Source organism: Athene noctua, chromosome 26 (assembly GCF_965140245.1).
Source record: "Athene noctua chromosome 26, bAthNoc1.hap1.1, whole genome shotgun sequence".
In the NCBI taxonomy this organism is placed as follows: Eukaryota; Metazoa; Chordata; class Aves; order Strigiformes; family Strigidae; genus Athene; species Athene noctua.
The window spans coordinates 6,811,641-6,827,403 of NC_134062.1; the positions used below are offsets into that span (position 1 = coordinate 6,811,641).

At 50.0% G+C, this 15,763-nt stretch overlaps 1 protein-coding gene across 4 annotated transcripts in view; it reads left to right on the plus strand.

Annotated features, from left to right (window-relative positions):
• ARHGAP32 (Rho GTPase activating protein 32) overlaps positions 1–13,895 on the plus strand; it is a 260,901-nt gene extending 247,006 nt beyond the window's left edge. For all 4 annotated transcript variants that reach the window (XM_074927289.1, XM_074927290.1, XM_074927288.1 and 1 more), the window contains 6 exons: positions 771–972; positions 1,767–1,912; positions 3,114–3,188; positions 3,794–4,651; positions 5,313–6,226; positions 7,070–13,895. In XM_074927289.1, the coding sequence (XP_074783390.1) occupies positions 771–972; positions 1,767–1,912; positions 3,114–3,188; positions 3,794–4,651; positions 5,313–6,226; positions 7,070–9,322 (4,448 nt within the window). In that variant the 3' untranslated portion in view covers positions 9,323–13,895. The remainder of the gene's footprint in view (positions 1–770; positions 973–1,766; positions 1,913–3,113; positions 3,189–3,793; positions 4,652–5,312; positions 6,227–7,069) is intronic.
• The last annotated feature ends 1,868 nt before the right edge of the window (positions 13,896–15,763 follow it).

Below are 15,763 nucleotides of genomic sequence, written 5' to 3' on the forward strand. Positions count from 1 at the left end.
GAACCCAAACTTCACCCGGGGTAGCATTTACACACTTCACGCAGGAGCTGTGATGCTAGAAGTGATGGAACCAGCCAGGAGGTTGGTGTGATGACATCCTTCCCCCCACACCCTTTAAATCACGTGATTAACCATATAAATACTTGCACAACAAGCCGTGGCACCCAAGAGAGAGCTGCTCTTACAGCAGGCTCCTTGTGCTCCTCTGCAGCAGTCTCCTCTACACACAAGGTGACTTAACACATCCCAGCAGCAGCAGACGACATCAGCTGCTTCACAAAAATTGACACATTTGTCTCCAGAAACAAGCACAAGCTGTAAAAAGGGCAAGGGCAAGAGGCACAACTAGATTCTGTTCACTGTGTCCATCTGCACCTTGCTTTGTGGCAGCTCCCTGGTATTTCCTGTTACCGCGAGAGGTGGAACCTGGGAAGGATCAAAGCCAAGCTTTCGAAGAAGAAAAAACATCACTTTCTTTTACAGACTTCTGTATACAGATGAAGCTTAAGTATGTCAAGGTTTTCAACCTGCCTGCTTCTGTCTTTTTTTGTTGTTGTTTTTTAAATACACGAAGCTGCTGTCATAACTGAGAAAATGTTTTTGTCATAAACATAGCGCTGACAAAGTAGTATTTTGACCACATCTTTCAGTTGCTGGGATAACAGAGATTTAGAACAACACAGCACCTCCCTAGACACACAGACCCAGAGCTTTGATCTCTGTACTGCTGGTTTCTGATTCTCCCTGTTGCCTGTGGTTTTCCCTTACAGGGCACAGTTCTTTATCACGGCCCAAGTCTCTGTTGGTGTCCTCTCCTTCCACAAAGCTGCTCACGCTGGAGGAGGCACAGGCACGGACACAAGCCCAGATCAACTCTCCCATCGTGGCAGACAGCAAATACATAGAAGTGGGAGAAGGCCCTGCAGCTTTACAGGGGAAATTCCACACGGTCATAGACTTTCCATCCGAAAGGTAGAGACCACGTTTCCTTTCCAGCATGTGTCATAACTGGTTCGGGTTTGGGTTTGGTTTTTTTTTTTATTACAGCAAAAACCTGCTGATACTGACTTAGAGTAGTCATATGTAAAGTATTGTAGCCAGTTTTCCACCTGCCTTGGGCTCTGTGAGGATTCAGCTTACATCAGTTGTCTGGTGGACTTAGTTCAGCCATATAACTTCTGTGCCACTCCCTCCTTTTTAGCAGGGCTATCATTAAACGTATAAAGCAGTGTTGTTTGTGATGCCTGTACTAGTCATGAACGCAGAAATGTAAACAAGGTGAACACCTGGAAACGTCGGGGTTTTCCAGATTTCAGGAGTAATTGCCTGTAACAAATCCAGGTTTCCCTTGAAACGGAGCAGTTGGACAGACTTGATGACACTAGAAATTAAATATGGCAGTGGGAGGAGGCGAATGGGATTTTACAGCATGAGAAATGCTTTTGAACACCTTTTATGGCTGCACAGTTTCTCAGAGAACCGGTGCATCTGCTCACTAAATTAAAGCTGCTCCCTTGGCTGCTCTAGTGTCTAAGTGTGGAGCCTTTGCTCACCTGCATCGTGCCCGCTTTGTGTAGTTTGGTGGAATTTACCCAGCAAGGCTTTAGGGCTGAGCTACAAGAATGAAAACATCCTCAGCTCTGTAAAAGAGACCAAGTTTCTTAAGCGTTGTTTCAGCAGAAGGCAGACAGGGCTAACAAGCAACCAGTAGCAGGAACAAAATGCAGCTTCCCCCTCTAACAATTTGCTCTGTTCTCTCACTCCAGAAAAAGGCCGCCCAGCAAGATGAAGAAATCACCAGTCGGCAGCTGGCGTTCCTTCTTCAACCTGGGAAAATCATCCTCTGTGTCCAAACGCAAGCTCCAGCGCAATCCCAGCGAGCCCTCCGAAATGAAAGCCATAGCCCTGGCAGGTGAGGAGGCAAATCCAGCTTCTAAAAAAACCCGAGGTTTTGGGCAGTGCAGAATTCATGTTTACAGTGTGCTTTTATCTCCTCCTAGCGTGGAAACGGCGCATAACACCTCCAGTTCACTGCGGCCTTTCCCAAACGGATCTCACGATAGCTCGAGAGCCCAACCCGCTAGCGCACACACCTCTAACGCTTTTTTCAGAGATGCTCTTGAGAGACGATATGCGAGCATCATTATAATAAATCTCAGAATAATTCCTTCCGACACTCCTGTTATGAAATAAGAATACAGTCCTGGCTCCCTTTGCTGCTCTCAGCACACAATTGAACTAGGTCATGGCACTTTTCCACAAACACGTTCGCCCCCAAACTATACCTGTGTAACTAGAGAAGGCATCCAACAGCCTTTTGGTAGCCACATCAAGTGTACCTAGACTGAATTCTCAGCCCTTTCTGTATATAATTTACCATCTCTTTCCAAATTTAAAAATAGCAACAATATGTTTTTGTGGTAAAACACACCACAAATCCCTAAATGTGGGCCAGTGAGAGCTTCTATCCACCTTGTCCCTGGTGCTCTTTTCAGATTAGAACCCTCAGTCTTTAGTGTAATAAACACGTTATACCAACGTGCTTTAAGACTGTCCCTTGGAGCGCTGAAGTCGTCCTTGCTCATAGAATGATTTGTGTTAATGCTACTTTCTCACCCATTTTTAAAGGGTTTTTGTTTGCTGGCAGGAACCAAGCAATTATCACAGGTACATCTGGACAGAGTTCGTAGCAGGATGAGGTGGGGAGTTGTTTCCCAGCCTGTCATCTGCAGCAGTTACCGTTTTGGTAGGTTACTCACTTCACAGACTGAGGAGAAGTATCAAAAATCGATTTGCTTTTTTGTAATTGCCTCTTGCCCAGCAGTATAAAATCATGGGTTGAAAGGGATCTCCGTAGGACAGGCTCCTGTGCAAAACAGAACTACATCTTGGACAGCAGAGCATACTAACAGTGGAGCAGGGTAAAGGTTTTCTTTAAGGGCTTTAGAGTAAAACCAAAACCACACAACCCCAGAACAGACGAGCACAACTGTTGCTCTCAGGACAGTGGTACTGCTGCTAGAAACCCCTTTGTGTTTTTCCTGCCACCATTACATAGCCAAACATAAATTTTATAATTCAGCTTTTCACTATTTTGGTTGCGTTCCCCTTAGGTGGACGAGGAGACAGCGGGACTCTTCGATCAGCTAAAAGCGAGGAATCACTTACCTCTCTGCATGCTGTCGACGGTAAGACAGAATTGTACCTGCACTTCTAATGCATGTAGGTTAAAAAAGGTCTTTCGACATTACCAACTGCAGACATTCAACAGGGCAGATTTTCCACCCCTCCAGTAAAAGCTGGGCTGGCTAATTAATGAAGCAGCTTACCACTGCCCAGCACAATTGGGTAGGGGTACCACAGGGAAATAAATGCTCTTCATGTCTTTGTTTTCCTTCTAAGGTAAGAAAAGTAAACTTCTTGCTTTTATAGAGCTGGCACTGCTTACATTCCTTCCTTGCCATCTCCCCTTCCTATTCTAAGGTGGTAGAGACAGCATGGGGAAGGAGAGCACTTACTGAGAAAGCCTTAGGTCTACAGTACGCTTAAACTGGGTTTGCTTTTGCACACAGCTTAGTTTCAGACTAAATCAGACCTGACAACTGCTGTAAAAGAGTTTAAGCCAACGTAATAAACAGTTCCTGGTAACTACACTACTTCTGTGTTTAGAGTTCACCAGGTGAGCATCTTTCACGCTGCCTTAAGGCAACTTTAAACACACGACCCAACCGTCACCTCCGTGGACAGTCAGGTTTTGACACTAACCCGTGTGTATTTATTTACCCGTACCTAGGTGAATCCAAACTGTTTCGACCCAGAAGACCGAGGTCCAGCAGCGATGCGTTGTCTGCTTCCTTCAACGGAGAGCTCTTAGGAAACATGAACCGCTGCAATTCTTACGACAACCTTCCGCACGACAACGACAGTGATGGCGACGAGGGCCTCATCCACGTTCCTGCCCTGATTTCTCCTCGATCTGCTGAAGATGTTGACCTGAGCCCACCGGATATCGGAGTCGCTAGCCTGGATTTTGACCCGATGTCTTTTCAGTGCAGCCCACCTCAAGCAGAATCTGAGTGCCTGGACAGCAGCACCTCCCTGCTGGAGTCAGTCGGCATAAATAAGGAGAAGCCAAGCCTACTAAAGAAGGATTTCGAATCAGGCAGCCAGTCCCAGACACCAGGCAGTGCCACAAGCTCTGAGCCAGTCTCCCCTTACCAAGAGAAGATGAGTCCTTTCTTTACGCTGGACCTGAGCCCAACTGAAGAGAAGCCCTGCAAAGCTTCTGCCTTCTCACCCAAGATGGGGCGAAAGCCCCTCAAATCTCCGCCGCCGACTACGTCAGAACCTGTCTCCTTCACGCTGCCCGGCCGCGTGTCAGAAGGGATTGGAGGAGTGTCCACCACATCCAGAAACTCCTCTGCTTCCAGCTGGAGCAAAGGGATTGGCCTCACTGAAATGACAAACAGGTCCCCAACCCAGATGTCCTTGCCCCTGAAAAACAGTGAAACAGGAGCAGGGGAAGGCGCCCACCAAGAGCTACAGCATGCCCAGCTAGTGGCTGCTGGCAAACCAGAGTTGCCAGAAGAAGGGGAGAGACCAATGTCAAGCAGTCAGAATAAGACTGTACCCACTGGACACGCACAGCCAGGTACAGTGCATTTTCCTCCATTCTTTCTTTAAGTTCCAAAGGGGACCTGCTCTCAGAAACATCCTCCTCTGCGTGCCTTTTAGGAGAGGGGATTGCCCGTCAGTTCTGATCACAAGTGTCTTGCAGGGCTGTGCAGATCAGTAAGGTCTTAACCTCTGCCTTCTCCCTACATCACACCAATCTCAGATAATTTTCCATAATACTTTGTATCACACTTTCCCCCCCCCCATCCTGTCATACGTGAAAATCTATAGCATGTCCTTCTGAATCATTTCAGCCAATAGCCCATCTAAGACTTTTTCTTTCTTAAATTAAAAATCTGCCAACACATGAAGAAGGGACCTTTTCGCCTAAAACCTTATGATCAAAGTTGTATAAGGGTATCTCGTTCTCTGCTACCTACTTTCTACCTCTAGAAATGCAAGAGGAGCCTTTAGACAATCTCTTGTGGTTTTTTTTCCTTTTTGTGATGAACTGCTGTGCTGTTGAGCAGCGTTTGCATGTGAGACAGAAGAGATAGCGTTTCACATCAGAAGGAGTTGCCACTGTGAAAGTGTGGAAAGCATCTTTTAATTTTTTTTTATAATAGTCATTAAGGTTAGGTCACTCTCCTTATTGGGTAACATAAAATCACTCTCTCTCTCAATTTTCCCCCCATTAGGAGCAGTTGCCCTCGACTCCCCCCAGGATCCTGTTCCCGTCAGTTCTGTGTCTCTTATCCCTCCTCCTCCTCCGAAAAACGCAGCGCGCATGCTAGCCCTAGCGTTAGCCGAGTCCGCGCAGCAAGCGTCCGCTCAGTCTCAGAAAAGGCCAGGAGATGCTCATTCTGAAAGCACCAATTATGGAGAGACTGAAGCTGGCACAGCTCTAGAAAAGCTCCATCTCTCTGCTGGTGCTCCAGACAAGCTCCACCTCTATACCGGTCTGCCCGAGAACCGACTTCACTTCCAGCCCGGTGCACCAGTAGAGCAGGATTTCCAAGGTAGCAGCACACCCGGGGAGCAGAACCACCCGCCCGGTGCGCCTGGAAACCGGGACCCCCCACCTCTCCACCCTGGCATGCCTGGGGACCTGCCCGATAGCAGAGATGCAGAGCAGGAGCAGTCCAGCTTCCATCCTGGTAAACCGGGGGACAAAGATCCCTTCCCCTCCCACGCTGGGGACTGGGAGCACAGCCCCCCCCAGCCCCCTCCGGGTGCACTGCCTGACTGGGAACCACCCACCACAGACTTGCCTCTAGATAAGCCCCACCACCTCCGCGCGTGCGTGGCTGGGGACAAGCACCACGTCCCGATCTGCGCAGCCGACGACAAACTCCAGTCTCCTCCCGTCGTAACGGCCGGGGAAAAAAGCAGCCCGGCTTCCGTGCCGTATTTAACCACCATCCAGACAACAGCAGCCGAGCCGAGCCGTGGGCCAGCAGGTCCAGCCACAACTCAGGCAGACGCCAGCGTTGCGGCCGCACCGCGCCCGCTCGCGAGCGGCCAGCCCGCCCCGCCGCAGAGGCAGGATCACCAGTCGGCCATGGGACAGGTGCCAGCAGCCTCCGCAAAAGCACCGAGTACTTCCAGTCAGGTATGTGGATGTGCTCCCTCCCACACCTCCCCAGGCCTTGCACGGCTCAGAGTTGTAGTTGTAGGAGGGCTGAGCTCTGGGAGAGTCGGTCCAAATCCAAGTGGCCAGAGGCAGGGGGCTCACAGGTTACTGGAAATTGGACAACACCCAACCTTGTGGGAAATTTCCTAAGTGAACACCCCCCCATATATCCTCTCTCCTTGGTTTTAAGGAAAAAATAAAATTATCTGCTGGGTTGTCTGATACAGAGAACACTAGTTCAGAAACAAGTAAGAATTTTTGCATCCTCTCTTCACTGAGGCTGACAATATCCTCATCCAACATCCTCTTTAATAAAGCAGGTCAGGTTCTTGTGTGAGAGTTAGACATGGAAATGTTCGCTCAGAAATCCAACTGGCTGCCCACGAAGCCTGCAGCCTGTCTTAAAGCACCATAGACACATTTAAGGAAGGGACTTCTGATGTATTACACTACTTGATCTGCTCACCAGGGTGTGAGGAGTTTAAACGCAGGTATGTTTTCATTAAGACAAGCACATTTATAAGCAAGACCCCCTAACGAAACGCTGAGGCAACTCTGTAAAAGTTTTAAACTGTTGCATAAAGACACCCGCCTCAGAGCATCCCGTTTGTGATGGGTCCCAGAATCTCCCAGAGGTACCACACTGCCCTTGCTGAGGAAGGGAACCTGCAGCTCTCTGACAGTGAGTGGCACTAGCTCTTCGCAGCAAACAGAAACCAGGCACTTGAATTAATTTATGTGAGCATCTGTGGTATTTTATCTACAGGATTGGGGGGAGGAAAGATGCTTCACCTCTAACTGCCTCTGGTTTCTTCCCTATAGGTTTGGGGCGCAACCACACCTGAGAAGCCAGCTGAGCCCACGCCTGGTTTTGTCTCAGAGAGCAGTTCCACCACCCGCTGCTCCTCTTCGGTGCCCACGGGCCACCAGAGCCATTTGGAAAAGCCCCGGGAGACTACAAGGGCTCCCCCGCTGCACCTGCGGTCCGAGTCTGTCCCCACACACTCCTCCTACGGCTTCACACCCCCTGTCCCGCCCGTGCGAACGCTGGAGAGCAAAATCGCTGCCGCCATGCACTCCAACAACGCCGACACCGTCAACAACTCCAACTACCACGCCTTCCTGTCCTCCTCCATGCTGGCCTCCTCTGTGGAGGAAGCTCTGCTGCCGCCCCCGCCGCCCCCGCCGCCCAAGCACACGTCCCTGCAGTCCGTGTACGTGCCGCACCCCAAGCCGGAGAGCGTCCCCGAGCCCTCCGGGCCGGATGGCTACCTGCACCACAAGCCGGCTTCCATCCACCAGTACCGGCCCGAGAGCGTCCCTCCTCACCTCTCCTACCACGGCAAGGCGGAGCAGCACCAAGCCTACCCTCCTCGGTCGGAGCCACCCGCTCCCGCCGGCACCCGCTACAACACCTACACCAGCCAAGGGAAGAGCACCTCAGGCCTGCACTCCAAACCTCGCAGCCGGACGGAGTTCGTGTCCTCCGTCAGCCCCACGGGCCTGCGCAGCGCTGGCTACGCCGAGGACGCTCCGCCCTATCCCACCATCCGCAGGGTCCAGTCGCTGCACGTCCCCACCCCGGCTGCCTCCGCCATCCGCTCCGTTCCCATCTCACGGACCGAGGTGCCTCCGGACGACGAGCCCGTGTACTGCCCGCGGCCCCTCTACCAGTACAAGCCATATCAGCCCCACTCCGACTACCACGTAACCCAGCTGCAGCCTTACTTTGAGAACGGGCGGGTGCACTACCGCTACAGTCCTTACTCCAGCTCGTCCACATCCTCTTACTACACCACTGCTGATGGGAGCTTTTACGACCTGGACCCGTACAGCACCGTGCGGGTCAGGCCTTTCCACCCCCTGCCCAGCCGGGATTTTGCGTCGTACGCTTCCCGGCTGCAGAGCAAAGGCCTGTACCGCTACCCCAGCCTGTCAGCCTACCCTCGGGGCGGCCTCATCAGCCACCTGGCAGGCAAAGAGCACAGTTTCATCAGCAGAGACGTGCCTCCCGCCCCGGACATCAAGCACATGTACATGTCGTGGGACCTGGAGGACATGGAGAAGTACCGCATGCAGTCCATTCGCCGGGAGAGCCGCACGCGCCAGAAGGTGAAAGGGCCGGTGATGTCCCAGTACGATAACGTGGCCCCGCTGCTGCCGGAGGAACTGGGAGGACTGGATGTGATTCACTTGCGCAGCAAATCGGATCCTGGGAAAAGCGGCCTCCTCACCGTGGCGGAAGGGAAGGAGGGGAGGTACCCGGCCAAAGCGGCTACGCCCGAGGGGGACGAGCGTTACTACATGCAGCACCCCGAGGCGGAGCTGGACAGAGCCCACTACCACGGGGCCTACGGGAACGGGCCCTCGGAGAAGCCATCCCTCCCCCAGAAGCAGAGCAGCCTCCGGAACAGGAAGCTGCACGAGCCCGGCTGCAACACCAGCGAACACAGGACGCACTTGCAGCAGGAATCGAGCCATAGGCAGCCTTCCGAGGCCAAAAACGGGCCCCCTTATCCCGACTACAGGCCCAAAGGTGGCCCGGAGCCCTCGGAGCCCATCGGCTACCAGCACGCGGGCAGCAAGTATATCCCGGCGAACCAGGAGACCCTGAGACTGAACCACAAGGAGGTGAGGTTGGCAGAAGACAGGCCCGATTTGGAGAGGTCTCGAGCCAGGCCGACCCCATCCATGGAGAAACACTCCAGAGACTGCTACAAAGAAGAGGAACACGCCGCCCCTCCCATGGCACCGCCGCCCAAGCCTGAACGGAGCCACAGCCTCAGAATGCAGCACCCCGAAACCATGGAGAGGGACTCTGCCCTCCTCTACCCCTACCAAACCCTTGGGAAACGCCAAAGCACTATGACTGTGGTGTCCCAGTATGATAATTTGGAGGATTACCATACCATGCCTCAGCACCAAAGAGGGGGCTATGTTGGAGGAGGGGGGTTTGTGCCCCCCGCTTTTACCCACGTGCACAGTAGAACTTACGCCACGGCCCTTGGCCAGGGAGCCTTCCTCCCAACGGAGCTGTGTTTGCAGAGGCCTGAAACAGAGGTCCACGTTGAGTGAGCTGGTGTGGGGGGAAGGAGGGATAGAGTCTAAGCAGCCTCTGCTGGACAGCGGACTGTTTTATTTTTTCAGTGATGGAAAAAAAAAAAAAAACACAAACAAAAACACCCACAAACCACCAACCAACCCTGCCCCAATGAGCAAAGCAAACCCACCTTCAGCCCCACCCCTACCAGCCCACCAACTCACTGTTTTTATGTAGTAGAGATAGAGCTTTTTCATGTAGTTTTGAGACAACTGGAATGATAGGGCAGGCTGTTGGCACACAGATGTTGCCAGAGAGGCCGGGCAGAACCAAAAAAGATGCTGTTGGGGCAGGGGGGTGGGAAGGAAAAAGTTTTTCCTTCCCCAGACTTGATGTTGGCAGTTACCACCGCTTCTTCACCATGCCTCCGTGGTCTTGTGCATGATGGACTGTGCATGCAGCTCTTCTCCCCGTGAGCCCCGTGCGTAGTAGGTCGCCCATCCCACTGCTCGCTTCCAAGGATGGGTCTCTTGTGACATGCCTTGGAAGAACCACCCTTCTGCCCCCTCTGAGGTTACGCAGCAAGAACAGGCTAAAAGCTGGGCAGGGGGGAAAAGACTTCCCGAGTATTTTCTTCTGGGTAAATGCCAAGGTCCTGCTTCTCCCTTGAAAATTATTGCTTAGGCCTAGTGGATCCACTTCACTTGCTTTGAAGTGGGTGGGAGCCTGTGGAATAGGCTCTGCAGCAAGTTCGAAATACAACGCACTTTTTAAATTGCTTAACAAGCTGCTTCTGACTGCAAGAAGTCAAATTACTTTAAATTTCTCTATTGTAAGCAGAGGCCAGCTATGGAAGCCAAGTAAGGCAGGTTTGCATTTCTCATACCAAAAGAAATAAAACACCAAAATACACCAAACCATACACACAGAGATCAGAACAGCACACCCATTTCATGCCAGTTCCTCTTTGCTGCTAGGCTATCTACAGTCCAGATGATTTAATACCATGTTGTGGCTGGCCAGACAGTATCATCTCTCTACAAAAAAAAATACTATAAAAAGTTTAAAATTTATAGCATTATGTCCAGCTTGTAAATTGGAGCCCAACTTACCAGCTGGGACTGACTGTGTAAGTGCCCAGATACCTGCATGACCAGCTCTTTGCCCCGGGCCAGAGCCTGCAGCTCTTAGATCAGGGAATGCTCCTACTGACCTTAAACTGAAGGTCTCCAGGACGTGGCTTCCTGTAACCTCGGAGTTCTGCGTTGGCCAGGGGATCCCTGTGAAATTGTGGCACATACACAGGAGTTACGTGCTGTCTGTGCGCTGTGAAATAGTGTTGCCTCCCGTATCACAAGCGTAGCTCCTAGCAGTGTTCAGTTAGTAGTAGGGACAGAAGGCCAGTGCACTCTAATACACTAATAATGTCATCCTAGGTATTTAAAAGCTTTCCGTATTGTAAAAGAAGCCGGGTAGCATCTCACGTGCAGCCTCTCGGACTTCCCAGGACTCGCTGCCACCCCACCTTATAAATAAAGCACATGCATTTCATGAGCCAGGGCTTGCAAGCAATACTACTTGAGATTTAGGAGTTTTTAAAATGTTCACTGATAAATTCCAAGGCCATTCCTGTTCTGTGTGGTTGAAGAACTTCTCTACCCCTTTTGAATCTCTTAATGTTTTATTAAAAACCTGCAGGTCCTAGAGTTAGCACGCAGCTGTGACAGTTAAAGGGACCTTAGATGGTTTTTTGAACAAAAGTTTCATGGCTATTTTGGGGCTTTTAAATTATAAGAAAAACCTGCTTCTAGTAGCTAATTAGTCTTTAGCTGTTTGCTTCTTTTAATCTTGTAGCCTTGTCTGGGGCTGTTTCAGTAACACTACCTTATGTTTCTAATTTATTGTGCAATGCTGTTGTTTTAAGCATTTTGTTTAGAAGAGTTGTTCTTACATGTTACGGAAATAAATCTGGCAGTCAGAAAGAAAAGAAAAAAAAGAAAAAAAAAAAGAAGAAGAAAAAAAAAGAAGCACTGTGATCCAGGTTACCACAATCTCCTTGTGAGTAATTACCAGGTAGAGGGGGTTGGTTTTTTTTGTGAGGGAATGCTTTTTTTTTGGTAATGTTTTCTTTTAAGGAAAACTAACAAAAACAAAACAATTATATACAAAGGGGCCAGTGGGTGAGCCCCATCGTGGGCCACTCTGTCTACATTGCTAGCTAACTCCCTAGGAAAGGCTGACCTGTCCAGAGTCCTCGGTGCGAGCGCGCCCAGGGAGTCCCGTTTAAGTAGGGGCTCTCTCCCTAGAGACCAGGACTAGGACCAGTCCTCAACCCTTGTAGCACAGTCTCCCCACAGCTACCAGTTACCTGCCGAGGTCTCCAGTCGAAGCAGGGACAAGGTATTTGGTTCAGGCTATTTGGGATTCAGGTAAGAGAGCTGTAGGTCAATCCTCTCTCTCAATGAAAGCCTTAACTCCCCCCTCCTGCCCCCACAGCAACTCTCCTCACCTCCGTTTTGGCCTTACGTGAACCAGGACTATCCTTCTCCTCTGAGGGGGCTGAACCCAGCTCCCACTAATTGTAAACGCCTCTCTGGATTTTCCTGCTCAAAGCCACTGTCTCCCTCTGGAGATCAAGTGCCATCCCTGGACAACTTGTGTTCCTTGTAGTCTCATGCTCCTCCTGCCCGAGCCTGGGCTCTTCCCCTCACTGCACTGAGTGAAGGGGCAGGTGCTCAGCACCCTCTCACCCCAGGGGAAACAAAAGCTGCCCGCACCGTTCAAGAAGAGCTTCACCCAAACACCTCGATGGCTGCTGCGAACAGCCTTCCCCTTGAGAACGAGAAGGTCTCTTGTTAAAAAGGAAAAATTAATACCCAGCCCTGCTCCCACCTCTCCGCACGCAGCCACGTGTACGTCGAGGGCTGGGAGCTCTCAGAGAACCCAGACTAAACTTGTGTTGAGCCACAAGTACAAAAAATAAATAAGCAAGGTTAAGGCACCAGCTTTTCCCATACAGTAATAGAGATGAGCACCTTTCTTTTGGTGTTGCAACTGCCCATGGCTTAAACATCTAGCAGGATTCAGCCGTCATCCCCGTGCCCACCTCACGCCAAGCCATATAGTGAACTATGCAGTTCTGCTCTTGCACTGTGGTTAATCTGATGGTCCTTAGAAAGAGTTTTACACCCTCGTTAATTGAGTCACGATAAAGTCAAAACATCCGGCTGTATCCTTCCAAGAAAATCATAGCTGAGATTAAAAAGGGCATCTTGCATCAGAGCGAGGAGGGGGGAGGGGAGGTTACACCAGATGTCTCAGTGAGGTGGATGATCTGGAGGTAAGTTCATTCTCAATGTCCTAGCAGAGAAATGGGAGAGAGCAAGGGGACAGCAACGCAAATAACGCTCTACTGCAAGTCCAGTTCTGCTCAGATTAAATAATTCATTGCCTGACTGTATTTCCAGCAAGGCAACAAGCAGCTGCGTTCTTAAGTAGTTCCCCACTACTTGCCACAAGCAATCTGCATCTTAAACGGCCACTTTCGAAGTTTTCAGCCGAGTTTCTCCCTAGCACGTGAGGAGTTAGGGTCCAGCTCTGGATTTTCACCTCTGCTTTGGCATGGAACATGCGACCCATAGGAGACCTTCCTGGGCAAAGGGGGAGTGCAGATGTTAGGTGAGTAATGAGGACCTAGCCCCTATGAAGTCTTAAGCATTCATTTGTGATTTTTAAAAGTCTTATCAGGTGCAATCTATATGCATATATGACAAAACACCCACAACTTTGTGCCTATGTCTTTCCAGAGATCCTCATTTTCTGCTCATCATTTGAGGGGGGGCGTTGTCAGTTAGGATTGCACAGCGGTAGTAAGTTGCTACACAAAACCAAAACCAACTTGAAAACATACTGTTCCTCTTTAACCCCAGAAAGGGACAGAACCTCGTGTGTACTCTGCCATTCATCACTGCGTTGACAGGGCATTGACTGAAGTGATGTGTTACATGTTAGGAAATCCGGATGAGAAATTTTCCTTCCTTTGGTTAAAGGCGGCTTAGGCATGCAACTCCTTTCCCCGAGCCTCGTGCTGCAGATTCCCAATGTTGAAAGGCATGGTCTGGTTTGAGTAGACGTACAACATAAAACCTTTGTGTGCAGAGTCTTGCCTCATCCAGTTGGGGGGAGGGAGGGGGGGAGAAAAGGGTTGTTTTGCAGTTCATTTTCCTGCTGTAGAAGACTTGATTTTTCTTTCCCTGAGCCGCATGAGAGAAACATCCCAGAAAGTCTTGGGTTACCTTTGGAGTTCCCTTCACTTTAATTTATATAGTGTCCTTTTTTGTGAACTGGTGTAAAATGTATATGCCGACAAGCTCATGTATTTTTATGTAAATATTTTTTGTGGTTTCCCCACTTGCCCTTCTCTGTAAATATTTAGAATTCTCATATTCTTCTCACCTTGTATGATGCAGATGTGGTTTTGTTTCTGTTTTTTATTTGTACTGTAATGCAACAATCCAGACTGAGGTGTCTTGTGGTATTAAACAAAAGCAACAGTCCCACTGAGCTCACACTCAGATGTACAACTTGACAGCATTAATCAAGCCAGGTTAAAAACTATTCCATTGTGTTTGTGTGTATTTTTGCCTCTGCCTCATTAATTAACAGTGTATTTTAAAAAGATGGGAAGTGCCTGTTTAGAGCCGTGCTTTGGAGGGAAGCTGGGAGGTATCTAAAGATGAAGCAGGAGGTGACCTTGTATTCATATGCCAAGGCTGTTGCAAAATTGCTCACCTTAAGCCCAGGTTCAGTTACACCTGTGGTCACGACTGCTTCGTAACAAAAAATAAACCAGCCTGGGCTTTTTTAGTCTTCCCTTCCTTCTCACCCAGCATGACAGCACATGGAGAAAGAGCTTGGCACTTGCAGAGATGACACAGGGCAGATTAAGTTGGGACTAACAGATGGCACAGGCCACCTTGGCCTTTGGAGCTGGCCAGGAGGGATTCTAGGCACCACAGTAATATTGTTCATAGTTAATTAACAAAAAGGATGATTAAAGGAAGCCAATTTTGTACGTTTTTAACATTGTAAGGAGGACTTCTAGCAGTCTTTTCATCCAGTAAATGTTAGGCCCTTTAGAACCCGGCCTAACGCTGCCCTCCTTGGAGGACAGGCCGGGCCCAGAAGCCTTTTGTGTGAGCAGAGGGGGCTGGCGGCTGTTCGGGCTCATCGAAACCTTCGCCTCACCCACTCCCCAATCCTCACTTTACAATCCAGCTCTACTCCATAAGACACATTCAGCCTCCCCAGCTAAACACTCCCTGTAGGAAAGGGCCCCCCAGCAACACCCCCCTTGGCTGTTTAACTGGGAATTCCTGCCCCTCCAGGGCAGCGCAGACGGGACGGGACGGGGGGCCTCGCCCAGGCTGCCACACAAACCCACGCTACGGTTCGGTGGGAGCAATCCCAGTCAAAGCAGGAAGCTTTTCCTCTGCCGAGCACCATCAGACAGTTGCTGCATCCCGACTGTGACGAGAAGCAGACAGGCTCTCACACCCCCACGCTCCCTTTCCGCCCCTGATGAAGTCATCTGCTCATGCCACTGAAGTTGTCCTTGAGGCCGAAGGCAGAATAAACTGGGGTGACTCAGCAAACAGAAATCGCTTCTGAACTCTTCTGCAGTCCAGTAGACAAATTCACGTCTTCACTAGAGCGTTTGTGGCAGCTCAGCAGATTTTGTGCACAGTACATTAATTGTCACAAGGACACTTGTCGGTAATTAAAGCCATCCCAAAAGACTCCGGTTTGGGGGGTAAGGGACTCGAGATCTGGCCTCAAGGAGCCTCCCCAAACACTGACACGCCGCCTCCCCCAACTGGGTTTGGCCTCAAATGCTTCCAAAGCAGCACTGTGCCATCATCGAGGGCATTGCATTTAATAACCAACCCTCTCCAGACCACAGCAAGCACAGAAGTTATCAGCTGGGTGTTTTACCACACATCAGAAGAGGACTCGGTCTGTACAAGCAGTGCTGCCGGCATTTCACAGTTGCACATCCTTATTTCTCCTACCTCTGCTTTAAGAAAAAAAAAAATAGAAACAGAATAGAAAAGATGAAAACACTCAAGTCTTCTCCAGGAGCCTGACCTGAGTAGCACCCTCGTGGCTGAGATTTACATACAGAGGAGGTTGGGGAGAGGACGTGGGACACACACACACAGATTTTTAACTTCTGTGTGTCTTAAGGCATTAAACTAATTTTCCTGAAGTGCTTCCACCAGGTAGCGCTGTTAAACCACATTTGCCTCTAGAAACCAACTTTGTAGACCATTTAAAAGGATTCTGTTCCGTTCTAGTAATTTCTGTTCAAGGTTTCCAACTCCGGATACCCAGGCGTGGATTTTATTATTTTCGTTTTAGAAAATATATATTGGGTATTCAGCGCTCCTGCAGCAGGGTCCTAAGGAGCTCTCCTT